Source organism: Sorex fumeus, unplaced genomic scaffold (genome assembly GCF_029834395.1).
Source record: "Sorex fumeus unplaced genomic scaffold, SorFum_2.1 ptg000009l, whole genome shotgun sequence".
Lineage (NCBI taxonomy): Eukaryota > Metazoa > Chordata > Mammalia > Eulipotyphla > Soricidae > Sorex > Sorex fumeus.
This window is the reverse complement of record NW_026606066.1, coordinates 27,824,208-27,837,491: the sequence shown is the minus strand read 5'-3', so window position 1 is coordinate 27,837,491 and position 13,284 is coordinate 27,824,208. Positions and strand designations below refer to the sequence as shown.

At 45.6% G+C, this 13,284-nt stretch overlaps 1 protein-coding gene across 2 annotated transcripts in view; it reads left to right on the top strand.

The window, feature by feature from the left end:
• Positions 1–852: 852 nt before the first annotated feature.
• Positions 853–13,284, top strand: part of CHN1 (chimerin 1) — a 190,028-nt gene continuing 177,596 nt past the window's right edge. Inside the window, exon 1 of one of the 2 annotated variants that reach the window (XM_056110491.1) lies at positions 853–947. In XM_056110491.1, the coding sequence (XP_055966466.1) occupies positions 929–947 (19 nt within the window). In that variant the 5' untranslated portion in view covers positions 853–928. The remainder of the gene's footprint in view (positions 948–13,284) is intronic. The other variant, XM_056110492.1, reaches the window with a different exon arrangement.

Here is a 13,284-nt window from a genome sequence, read left to right as displayed (position 1 = left end):
AGTCCAGAGTACTACAGCTTGGGACCACGGGGTGCCCTGGGTTTAACCAAAGATCAGCCCAGGAGGGTGCCCCAGATGACCTAGGCTGGCTCCTGGCACGCCTTCACAAGAGCATCGTCCTGCGCGGCTCCCTCTTTCGAGTAACAGCTTGGGCTTTCCCCTCCCCCGTTACTCCCTCAAATCCCATTCATGAAAAAAGCCGGGAATCTCTGCGGAGACGCACGCCGGTCCCACGGGCCCTGCCTGCAGGGCCGCCCTCCCGGCAGCGCCGCCCGGGTCGGCGGGGCGCGCGCCCCCGGGCCCACCCCCACCCCCGCCCGCGCGCGCGCCCCCGTTGCCATGGAAACGCGCTCCGCTCGGCCGCCCGCTGTCTGGGGGGTGGGTGCCGGCAGCGGGCGGGGACGCTCGGGCAAGATGGCGTCTGCGGGGCCGCGGGATGCGGCGTGAGCGCGCCCCGCCGGGGGCTCTGCGAGGCTGCCGGTCTCTGCCCGCCGCCGCCTCCCCGCGCGGCCTCGCGCCGCCGCCGCCGCCGCCGCCGCCGCCGCCGCCGCCGCCGCGGCCGCGCAGGTACCCGCGGTCGCCGGGGGAGCGCGCGCCGCGTCGCGCTCGGATGGCAGCGACAAGTGTCGGCTCGCCGCGGGCTAGCGGCTCTCCCTGGGGCCCGGTGCGCCTGGACAATAACGCTTGAATAACTTTTTTTTTTTTTTTCCTATTTCTATTTCTTGCAGCGGCCCTCCCCAGCGGCCCGGCCTGGTCGCCTCCCGGCGGGGCCCGCATCCCCACCACGCCCCTCGGGCTCCCGCCGTGGCCCCCCGAGGTGTGAGCGCGTAAAAAAAAAAAAAAAAAAAAGCTGGGGCGGGGATTCGGCGGCGGCCGGCCGGCGAGGAGCGCGTGCAGCGGCGGCCAGCGGCTGGCGAGCGTCTTTACAATGGCCCTGACCCTGTTCGGTGAGTGCCCGCTCGGGCCCCGCGCCGCCGCAGGTGGGCCGCGCGCCCCGAGGCTCGGGGGGTGGGCCCGGGGACCCGGGAGGGGATGCGGCGCAGAGTTGGGGCGCCCGGGGGCGCGGGGCTTGCTCCCTCGCGCCTCTCCCATTGTTTCCTCTCCAGGCAGGGCCGATGGGCGTGTGCTCCCCGGGGCCGGTGCTGCGCTGGCTGGAAGTCCTCTCTTGAGATCTGGGGGTCGCGTCTGGCCAACGTGCTTGTTCGCTCCAAGATGCTAAGTTGGGAGCGAAGTTAAGCTGCTGGTTTCCGAACCTGCGGGTTTCTCAAGTCCGTATATGAAGATCCCGGAAAGTTTATTTCTTGGGGGGCATGATGTCTGTGCAAGTCCCTGGGATTGCCGAATGCATGTGCGCATTGGTTCCTTGGAGGGGGCCGGGGTGGGAGTGGGTGGGTGTGCTTTTCTCGGACCGACTTGTGTATTGCGTTGGAGACAAAAGTGAGCAGTGATGAGCTCAATATGTGTTAAAATGGAAAATGTTGACTCTAAGAGAGTGTGAGAGCAGACAGAAGAAAGTTGGATACAGCAAGATAATCTCAAGGGAATTCGCTTGAGTGTTTTAGGAAAGAAATGTTATTTCTGTGATGTAATTTCTCCAACATTATTGTTTCAGTGGTTGAGATGTAAAGGATTTTTTTCCCCTCAGTCTGCAGTGACAAAGGGTTGGGAATAAGGATTGAAAAGATACTTGGTTTCCTTTTACCAAAAACAAAATAACCCTCATTCCCTCCAAAACCGCACCAAAACTAAAACAACCCCCTCCTCCAATCCTCTACAGTACATGGCTACCTCACTTTTAAGACAACTTAAATCTTCAAAGAATTCAGTTTTTCAGAGAAGCTACGTGCAATGATAGGTAACTGATCACCATAGTAAGTTACCCAGAGTCTTAGTAAGTTACTCAGAGTATGGAATTTCCAGATACCTTAATTATGTCATTTATCAGGCTTATAAATAGTTATCGTACTTACATGATTTTTGATGGAAATAGTTGAGAGTGAATTGTAGAAACAAAGAGTGACTTTTAATTTTTATATATTCATATATAAATTAAATTTAGACACTGGAAAGCTTTTTTTTTTCTCAAAAAACAATCACTTGCCTTTTTTATGGTAACACTGTAATCGAGAACCCAGTTTGCCAGTCCACAGTCAGGGAGATATTTACTCTGTCCAAATACCCACATACATCGAGCCCCATTTCTCATTTGATAGGTTCACAGGAACCCTGAAAAATGTTTTCTTAGTCCGCAGTGTTGTTTTCCAGTCCTTTTGTATCTAACCCGCATAGTAGGTATCCCTGGCCAGAGAAAGGGGAACTTTCACAATAAAGCATTGGAAGAGGAGTGGCCTAAAGCCAAAACTGTTTCAGCTTTTCTCAGGAAAAGTAAAATTCTCTTTGGATTTCTTTCCATTTGTGAAGACATGTACAAACCAAATGCCTTTTATAAAAGCTGCCTGCTATGTCACAATCTTCAGAAAGTGGGCAATACTTGTATTTCGTAGAAGTATTTTCTTTAGGGCTGGAGCCGTAGCACAGCAGGGTAGGGTGTCTGCCTTGCACACGGCCTACCCAGATTCGATTCCTCTGCCCCTATCTATTTCTCTGCCCCTCTCTATTTCTTCGCCCCTTTCGGAGAGCCTGTCAAGTTACGGAGAGTATCTCACCGGCAGGGCAAAGCCTGGCATACTACCCGCGACATATTTGGTATGCCAAAAACAGTAACAACAAGTGTCACAATTTGTTGTGAGATGTTACTGGTGCCCGCTTGAGCAAATTGATGAACAGCAGGAGGACAGTGACTGTGACAATGATTTTCTTTAAGTGTGGATATTTTTTGTACAAAAGTTAAAATTATAGAAGTCTTCACTTATTCATAATTGATATTTTCTTTTTGTGAAACACTTAATTTACTCTGTTTCTGTCACTGTCACTGTCCTCCCGTTGTTCATTGATTTGCTCGAGCAGGCCCAGTAACATCTCCATTGGAGACTTTGTTGTTACTGTGTCTGGCATATCGAATACGTCACGGGGAGCTTGCCAGGCTCTGCCATGCGGGCAAGATACTCTCGGTAGCTTGCCGGGCTCTCCGAGAGGGGCGGAGGAATCGAACTCGGGTCGGCCATGTTGGCTGCGTGCAAGGCAAACGCCCTACCGCTGTGCTATCTCTCCAGCACCCTGTTTCTAATACATAATAATATTAAATGGTAGCTAATAATAGTAATACATAATCATGAAGTATTTTTGGTATTGCACTTATTAATATTTCTTCCTCTCTCTTTTGTGCCATACCTGTATGTTCTCAAGACATACTCCTGTTCTGTGGTCAGGGATCATTTCTAGTGGACACTGGGGATCAAATTGGGTGTTGGGGATTAAACCCTCGAACCTGGGTCAACCACGTGCAAGGCAAGCACCTTACTTGCTATACTATCTCTTTGGCCTCTTAAAAAATATTTTTCATTATTATCATTATTATTATTGTTGTTCCTATTTTACTAGGGCGTTTGCCTTGCACGTGGCCGACCTGGGTTCAATTCCTCTGTGCCTCTTGGAGAGCCCGGCAAGCTACTGAGAGTATCCCGCCCGCACAGCAGAGCCTGGCAAGCTCCCTGTGGTGTATTCGACATGCCAAAAACAGTAATAACAAGCCTCACATTGGTGCCCGCTTGAGCAAATCGATGAAGATAAACAACGGGAAGACAGTGCTACAGTGCTACTATTTTGTAGGGTTATTTCTTTCTTTGGCTTGTTTTGTTTTGGGATCTCACCTGACTCTGCTCAGGACTTATTCCTGGCTCTGTGTTCAGGGATCACTCTTGGTGAGACTCGGGGCCATATAGGGTATTAGGGACTGAACCTGTGTTTGGCCACATGCCAGCAAATGCCCTACCCACTCCAGCCTTTAGAGCCACTTCTTTTGATGCTTAGCTAGTTGGTATTTGGAGGTTATGCAGAACCAGGTCTTGAACCCAAGGTCTTGCACATGCTAGATGTGTGCTATATCATTTGAGTCATCTCCTGGGGACTCTTTAAAATATAAAGTCAACCAATCTGTTAGTTGACTTTATATCACTGTTCTCATTTATAAAGTGAAACCCGCCTGTGTGCAGAGCTGTTTCTCTGGCAGTGACAGCTGCAGCTGCTCGCAGGCTGTGCATGCAGACCACTGCAGTCAGATGTCTATGGAAAGGTTGACTTCTTTGCCAAGGGACCTATAGAATCTGCATATCTGGGGACAAGGGTTTTTCAAAACGGATTCTTAATACACAGGCAAGGTTGAGAAGCACTGTGTTAGGAATAAAGAAATCACTAAGATTTTTGCTCAGACTTGGCTAAATGCAAGATAGCTTTGTGTTGCTTCTCTGTGAAGAGCTGACTCCCAGTGTTGCCAGAAGTGAATTTTGCTCGAGGTATTACTACTGTGTCTTAGAAGTTAACCAGTCATCAGAGTCCAGTAAACTTCTGCCTCAACTTCCCCAATCTGTGTCTGTTGGTTGGAGGAGAGAACTAGTTCCATTAGTTCCATCCTCTCTCTGTTTCTCTGTCTCTGTGGTGTGTGTGTGTGTGTGTGTGTGTGTGTGTGTTTGTAAGGAATGGGGGATTCTCCTGGTGATGTGCTGACCCCACAGTTTGGGGGTCAGGCCTGGTGCTGTGGTTTCAGCTTGGTTCTGGCAGGGTTGGGCCACTAGTACCACACTTGATGTGCTGGGCTTTAGGGGAGTATGTGACATGGGGGCTGAGGCTCCAACAGGGGAGGGGGGTATGGCGGTGTGGATATCAGGCATGCCCTCCACCCCTTTGAGCTTTTTCCGTGGCCCTAATAGTGTGTTTCTTTCTTTGTTTTCTTTTTGGTTATGCCCAGCTGTGCATGGGGGATATTCCTGACTCAGTTTGGGGGGTACCCTCAGGGGGACCATGTAGTACTGGGAATTGAACTAGAGCTGTAGCTTGCAAAGCATGTGCTCCAGCCCTTTGTGCTATCTCACCACGCCCATCCTTCCCCCCACCTCCCCCCAGTGTCTTAGTCTGCTTGAGCTGCTGTAGTGAAATGCCATAAACTGTGTGGCTTACACACAGACACGGATGGAAATACAACCTCACACCTCTTTATTAGAAACCACAGAAGTTCTAATAACCCTCCACCAATATCCAGTAACAACCTGTTCCTCCATCCTCCTCCATCTTCCCCCCTAACTGGGCTTGCCAGAATCTAAGAGTTCTTATTTTCTTTTGTTTGATCATTTGCTTTAATTCCTTATGGTTCACGTGTAGACAAGAGCCTCTTGTGCTTGTCTTTTTCCTTTTGACCTATTTTGCGTGGTAGATATTTGTCTCTCACAGGTTTGGAGACCGGGTTGAACAAGCTTTGATCTTGCTGCTCCACTTAGTCTTCCCTTTTCTTGCTGGTGTCACCTGTGTGGCGGAGAGTGGGGGAGGAGCTCTGTGGCCTCACTGGGTACCGGTCTGTTCTAAGGACCCTGTCCTCATGACCTATTGGGACACTGATCCTTCCCCCACACGCCTTGCCTCTAAGCATCATCTAATTGGGGCTCCAACACAGAAATTTGTGGGGATCACTGTCCCATCAGGTAGCCATCAAGAAAATTGATTTGCTTTGTTTTCACATATTTTTTCTTTTTGTCCTATAGAATGCGCTTTTCCTTTGGTCTTTGGGCCACACCCAGTGGTACTCAGGGACTACTCCAGCTCATTGCTGAGTGTGTGTGTGTGTGTGTGTGTGTGTGTGTGTGTGTGTGTGTGTTTCTCACTCCTGATGGTCTCAGGGGATTAAGCAAGGGCTTCCTGCAAACAAAGCATGTGCCCCAGCCCTATGAGCTGTCTCCTCGATCCAAGAATGTTCTTTTCATAGGAAGTTAGTGAATGCTCGCTTCAATTTTAAAAAGGAGTTATTACAATCCTAATGCAATTTTAGCTTTATGCATACTTAGATTTTTTTTAAACTTTCATGCATTGTCGGAAATCAATAAAATACTTTCAAATTAAACTGAAGAGTGTGGGTTCACATCTCTTGTTTCCACTTTTGCTCCTTGGAAGTGCATCTTTGATGCTGATTTCAGTTGTATTCTGTGATGGAAGAGCTACTACCAAGTTCTTTCTGGTTTTTCAATCTCTTGGAAACTTAGAGATGTGCATTTTTTGATAGGTTCAGGAATTCTGAGAGTTTTTTCTTCACCTTTCTTTTAGTTGAACTGCTTCATCCAACCATTAGAATTGATAGAAATAATCTTTAAATGCTCAAATCCTAAAGAGTGACTCAAATGTCATCCAACTGTGCTCACTCTCCCTACTCCCTTGTTAGTCTAGCATCCTGTGGCTGGGTCAGAGCTGTCCCTGTTTGCTTAGAACTTTCCCTTCAGACCTGCAGTGTTTGCACTTACTTACCTAACACCAGAGAGGCTTTGTTGGAGACACCCCAGTGGGAAAGTGTGTGGACTCTTAATTGCTACGCTGGAAGGAAAGTTTCAGATCATCCTTGGAACTTTGGAGTGGTGTATTTGACAGTGTTTTGACTGGTCATACTCACAGAGCTTTCATCAGCTGAACTGGGTGAAGAGTTTCCAAGCGGGTCAGCCCTTAGGAATCTGTCTCTGTAGCCAATGGGCCTGTGGTTCAGAGCTGAGAGTAGCCCAGGAGACCGGAGTCCAGGGAGAGTCAGTGGGGGTGGGCTGGACCTCTCCTTCTAGATAGGATTGGCTGGTGTTAGTGCTGGCACTGTCCCTTCCTTTTTTCTATCCACCTTCTCATTGCCATTTTGTTGCTGCCATCACTGCCATATGTCACTTTGTACTGTGAGAGATAAAAAGAATTATAGTTGCTAGTACAAAAGGAATATTGCTAATATAGTCTTTTGAGTCACATCTGTTGCTATAAATAACCTTGACATAAGCAGCCTGATCTTTGAGGATAGATGATATGATATGTATAATTATATCAATTTGACTTGTCAAGAGTTTAGTTTCTTCTTTAGATTTCTTAACTTTAAAAAAAAATCACCCTCTGTAAAAAAAACTATGTAGACCTTCTTTTTTCATTGTTCTCTCCATGAACCTTTACTTTGACTGATGCACTCTCTGCCTGTGCACTGCTTATTTATAGGCTTCATAAATAAGAAGACAAAGTGTTTTTTGACCCTCAAAAGCCAGTTTTGTCTTCTTGTTCATGGTATTGTCCCCTTTGAGAAGGCACGTTTTAGATGAATCTAAAATAATTTAAGATATTAAGTTATTCAGAAAAAGACAATTTGATCATGTTTTGTGTATCATATAACAGTTCTGAAGGAAGTGTTCATTAGTAGAAGTTTTACATTTTTCATCAGATTTGTTTTACCTGAGAAAGAACACTTGAGCTGTTAGTGAAAGCAGCCATAATAGCAAATTTTTGGGCCACACCCGGTATAGTTCAGGGTTTACTTCTGGCTTTGTGCTCAGAGATTACTCCTGGTAGATTTAGGGAAGCTGGGGATCAAACCTGGGGTCAAGGTAGATAATCATGCCCACTGTACTATCTATCACTCCAGCCCTCCATAACAAAGTTTCTTGCAGGGGTGGGGTGAATGTAGCTTTTCTCAAAGTTCTAGTAAAATTACTCTTTTTTATTTTTATTTTTTGGATTATACCTGGTGATGTTCAGGGGTTTCTTCTGACTCTGCACTCAGGAATTATTCTGGCGGTGCTCAGTGGACCACATAGGGTGTTAGGAATCAAACCAGGGTTGATTGTGAGCAAAGTAAGTGCACTACCCACTGCACTGTCTCTCTAGCCCCTAAAATTATTCTTTGAGATGGGTAATTGAGGTTTTATGAAATTATATGAGCTATCAGTAACATCACTTTGAAATAACTATTTATCTGCAATATAAATCAAATGGAAACCACCTCCGCTAGGCTGATGACATTGTTCTAATAACACCAAACATTAGCCAAGCGGCACAAATGCTGGCCGACTTCGACCGTGAGTGTGGAAAGGTCGGACTACAGCTGAATCTCACGAATACAACGTTTATGAAGGACTCGTTCCTGACGTTCCATTCGCTCTCAATGGAATGGACATCTCCGAATGCAACAGTTATGTGTACCTAGGTTGAGAGACGAATGACCTGGCACCTGAGTTGTGCAGGAGGTAGAGAGTGGCTTGGAACACCTTCAAGAGTGTCGAAGAAATAGCTAAGAGGATGAAGAACCTCCGGCTCTGGGAACATCTCTTTGATTCCACTGTTGTTCCTGCATTAACATATGCTTCAGAGACCTGGGCCCTATAAAAACAGGATGAGAATGCTATTCAGGTCTCCCAAAGAGGAATTGAAAGCTATGCTTGGAGTATCACGCTTCACTCAAGTGAGAGAAAGACTCTGGAGTTCCAACCTCCGTCTATGATCAAGAATCAGGGACACTGTCTCATTTGCTAAGGCATCGAAAATCAGATGGGCTGGACACGTAATGAGATTTGGAGATGACCACTAGACTAGAGCCAATACTGACTGGATTCCACAGGACATCAGAAGATCACGTGGCCGCCCACCTATGAGTTGGTCAGACTTCTTCATCAAGACCCTTAAGGCTTTTTGTGTTCCTGGAGCGAGCAGACGCCATTAGGCTACACTAGCACGCGGCAGGAATGAATGGAGATGTTACTGGCACCTGCTTAAGAAAATCGATGAGTAATGGGATGTCAAGTGATCACGGAAATCACTGAAACCCAATTGAAGACAAGTTCTTGAATCTAGCCTTCTAGGCAAAATAAAATTGTGTGTATGTAGGTATTTTATAAAATTCAATGCTCAGAAACTCTGGATATTTGTTTTTTAATATAATCCAAGTGTCTTAAAAAAAACAGAAAAAGCAGAAATGAAGAAAACAAGACAGCATGAACAAATTTTATATTGAAAAGTCACATTGGAAAGAGACATCTGATAAAGTTACAAATACACATTCCTAATTTGGCTTCTTATTATTAAAAAACAAAAAACAAAAAAAAAAAACACCAGAATGGGTGCTTTGTGAATATATTGAAAATGGCTGCAATTATACTTTAATGGGTGAATTTTATGGTATATGAATTATATCTTAACAAAGCTGTTATCAACAAAAATACCTTTGGGGCAGAAAACATTGAATAGAATGAAATTTACTTACACTCTGAAGAACAGAAAATAATATTTTTAAAAAGAATATTTTCTCTCCAGGAATCTTTCAGAACATTTCACATTTTTGGATTATTTTCTTTTATAGCCTAAGGAAAAACCAAACAAACCAGGAACTGATGGGTTAAGGAATGCCCCTGTGTGACTTAGTCAAGTTGGTACTTCCCGGAAAGAGTTAATGCTGACAGTCTGGTGATTCATGGGAGAGGGAAGATGAGTCAGGCCAGGCCTGTTGTCACACAGCTGCTTGGTGGTGTGGCATGCAGCCACCTCATTGTGTTCTGTCTGACTGCGTGGAAAGTTGTTCCTTTCCCTTTCGACTCCTTATATCCTGCATTTAACTGGACCATGAGTATTTTGTCATGAGAAAAGGAGGTCCCTTTTCTCCAAGAAGCGCACCTATGAAGAGATTTTGATGACTGTAGAATTGTCCTTTCAGAAGCTCCGTGAGCCCTCTCTTTAAGTCTTTTATCATTTCCTAACTCTCCTATCGCTGCTATTAGCATATATTTTTAGTCCTTGAAGCGTATTTTATCTTGTACCATTTGTATTTTATATAGAATCTTCTCTTTTTTTTTTCCCTAGTCCTGTGAAATTATATTGTTCGGGTAGATTTTAGGATTTGAAGTAGCTTATGCTGGGTAGGACAGATGACAGGTAAATGGGTCAATATTCATTTGAGGGACTATAGACATCTGTCTGACCAAAATAAGCCCCTGCAGGCCTCTGGGTGCAGGGTTATGCCTTTGTATTAAGATTGAAGCAGATGTTTAGCATGTTTACCTTTGAGGAATAGCATGCTAAATATAGACACTTACCTTCAAGTTGCAGAAAAATATGATTTGGATTTTTGGGCTGAAGATCTTAAAGTAGTAAGCCAGGACAGTAAGCAGGAAGTGCAGAGACTGGCCTCAATCACTTGGGATGAGGTGTCCCACGAGGAACTGTAGGACCCAAGGGAAGGAGAAGGAGAGTAGTATAGCAACACCTTTGGAAGGGGTGGATACTAAGATAGAGTTGGCAGCAGCTTTCAGAAGTTGGGATGTTGTTCATAGTTCTATTAGGTGACTGTTGATTACAGTAGTTCTTGTCCTCAGGGAATTTAAGTTTCTGTGACAGGAAACTGGCAGTAACAATGCATGGCCTGCCAGGTGACCATGCTGCGAAGGAAAGGGAAGGGCAAGCTGTGTGGCCCAGTGACCCAGAGAGGCTCATGGGGGGAAGTTTGAGCAGACCAGAAGGAAGTGAGGAAATGAATCCCGTAGATGAAGGACATTTCTCTTCCTGGCAGTGGTTTGAGGCAGAGAGGTCCTGGGGCAGTGGTGAGACATCGGGAAGGACCAACACGCTGAGCCCAGTGAATTCAAGCGACAGTCAGAGGTGAGGCGGGAAGTTATGCAGAGACCCCCTTCTTCATCCATAATGGCCTGCACGCCTCTGTCCTCCCACTTACAGTCATTTACGGTCTCCTGTCCTCCCCACAGATAAAGTGTTTCTGTAGAAGAAATGATAGTTTCCTTCCCTGTGCCCTCATCAGCTGCCACAGCCTCTGCTTGATCCCAGCTGCTCAGTGCAGGGTCAGTGAATGAATAGTTGGACAGCCAGTAATTTACTGCAGTTCACAAATTTGGCAGTTAACGTCAAGTCTCCAATCCATTCAACCACCTCTAGTTTTCAGTACTTTATATTATTTCTGTTCATTTATTCCTGTTTTTATCTGTTTTGGGGAAGTGTACCATTATATCCTATGGATTCTGTATTCAAATATGGATTTGCCAGCTAGAAGTCCACAGAAGTTTAAGTAAAATGGCAATCCTTCCGGGAGTAGATTCTTTGAGATTTAGCTGTAGTATTACTAACCAACAGCAGATGTTTCCAAATTATTCAGCATAATTAGATAACAAATTTCACTTCATTAAACTGTTGTTCATTTTCATTTCAGTAATACAAAGAATTTAGCTGATCTGTTCATGTTTTGCCTTCATGGTAGGAAACAATAGAAATGAATAGGTATTTAGTATGAAAATGGCTAGCTTAACCTTTTAGAAATCTAAAAACAAAAACAAATCTTTGTGCTACACAAACATTTCCATTACTCTTTATAGGTTTATTAAAAGAACAGATATAAACAACAGTTTGGACGTTGATATTTTTATATGACTAAAAAGAAAACTATTATTAATACCTTTCTTCGTTCCAGAAAGAATTTGAAGTTGTTTTCAAAAAAGATTCAGTATAAGAGTACTGAAGCAAAAGGAATTGATTCCCCTCCCCCTCCCCGACTCCCCTGGCCTGTCTCATGAGTTTCTTCCTCTCCTCCATCATGTGGAAGTGGGTAACTGATCGGGTGCTCTGCCATTCCATGGCCAGTCATAGATTGCTGGGGCCCTGCTCGGTTCCTGCTCAAGCTACCAGATTGGTCTGTTTATGTCATAATTTTATGATTTTATGGTTTATGACCTATTCATCTTCACCCAGCTAGAATAGCTCACTCAGAGGTCCTGCCTCTAATTACCTGCTTCTGCTTCTCTTTTTTCTGCTACATTCCCTCAGTCCTCTTTAGGCTTTGCATGCAAATCATTTGTGGTCCAACTTGACCAATGTCTTGCACTTGGTGGTGCTGATGAATGTGTTGGAGATGAGAGTGAGGAACTCCTGTGTACCATTACTTAAGCATGGCCCTACTGTGAGAAGCCCTAGTCCTGTAGTGATGGGTCCCAGGAGTGGAGTCATCCATGGGGACCATGGCATGATCTGGCTCCACAGCCAGGGCCTGACTATCCTCACACTTACTTTCTAGCTAGATGTCTAATCCTTTCTTTTAGCTGGCTCCTTCATAGTGACCCTCACTACACCTAACTGTTGGCTCGATAGCAGTGGTGGGTCCTTCTTTAAGCAAGCCTGGGGGTCCATAGGCTTTGAACTATGGCTGCAGCCAATGAGTCACTTTGGTTCTGTGTAGTGTCCACAGCATTCTGGATGTCTGTGAGGTCTTCATCTACGTAGCCAGTAGAGTTAGCGATGCTCTGTTCATTCCCATTGCAGCCCCAGTGGTAAGGCAGGATGCTCTGAGACCTGGTCCCACAACAGGGGCCTTTCTATAGGATGGAAGGAGGCTCCTTCCCTGGAGTCGAGGTCATGACTTTTCTGGCCCCTGTGAGGAAGCTGACCCTTCCCTGCATCATCAGTTTCCCCTCACCTGCTCTTCTCAGTGCCCACACCAGAGGGTCTGAATTGATATTGCCTGCCACCTCCTTTTCAGGAAATAATTCACTCATTATCCCCCCTGGGTCTACTTCTGATGCCCCTGGATCATTGCAGTGCCTCTAGGGTTGGGGCGCAGTTTATTTGTTACCTACCTTGGGAAACACTGGTGTGTATGTATACCATCTCTTCTGGTCAGTTTGGTTGATGAGGTGTTCGTCAGTGCCCTTGAGTGCTGGTGAGAAGAAAGGTACACAGCAATTCAAATGTTCCTTGCTATGACTTGGCACTAGGTGTCACAGTGTCACAAGAGAGAAGTCTGTTCCATCGACACAAGGGGAAGGTTGTAGCTACAGTGCCGGTTACTGTGGGTGTCCGTGGACAGAACATTATGAGTGAGGAGACACCAAGGACTGGGAGCAACCTTTGTTAAACTGATCTAGAAGGTGTTAAAGAACAAAGCCCTTTATTAATCGGGCAGTATATTATATGCTCCAGCTGGTAGGATGTCCGAAGAGCCATGTAACTGGAAGACTTATAGGCAGAAGGAGGAGGAAAAAGGAAATTCCTCAAGAAGAGTGGATTGTTTCAGGCATGATGGCTTTCCTTTGTGGATGGCAGGGTCTAGCACTGAGCAGATAATGCTAGATCAGTAGGTTTAAGATTTACATGTAAATGTTCCTGGGAAAGGCTGAGACTGTAATCAGGTTATGTGCTAGGTTGCAGTGTGGTAATGTGGATTTAGCACCTGTGACTCTGCTTTGGGCCTGGTGTCTCTTTAACCCAGGATTCTGTGAATACTGGACAGAAAAATTAGGTATCAAATATAGGGGATGGGTTAGCTACCAAGAGGAATCACGTATCTGTGGGGGGAATATGTGTATTTTTAAAGTTATCCACCTTTTTTTTATTGAATCA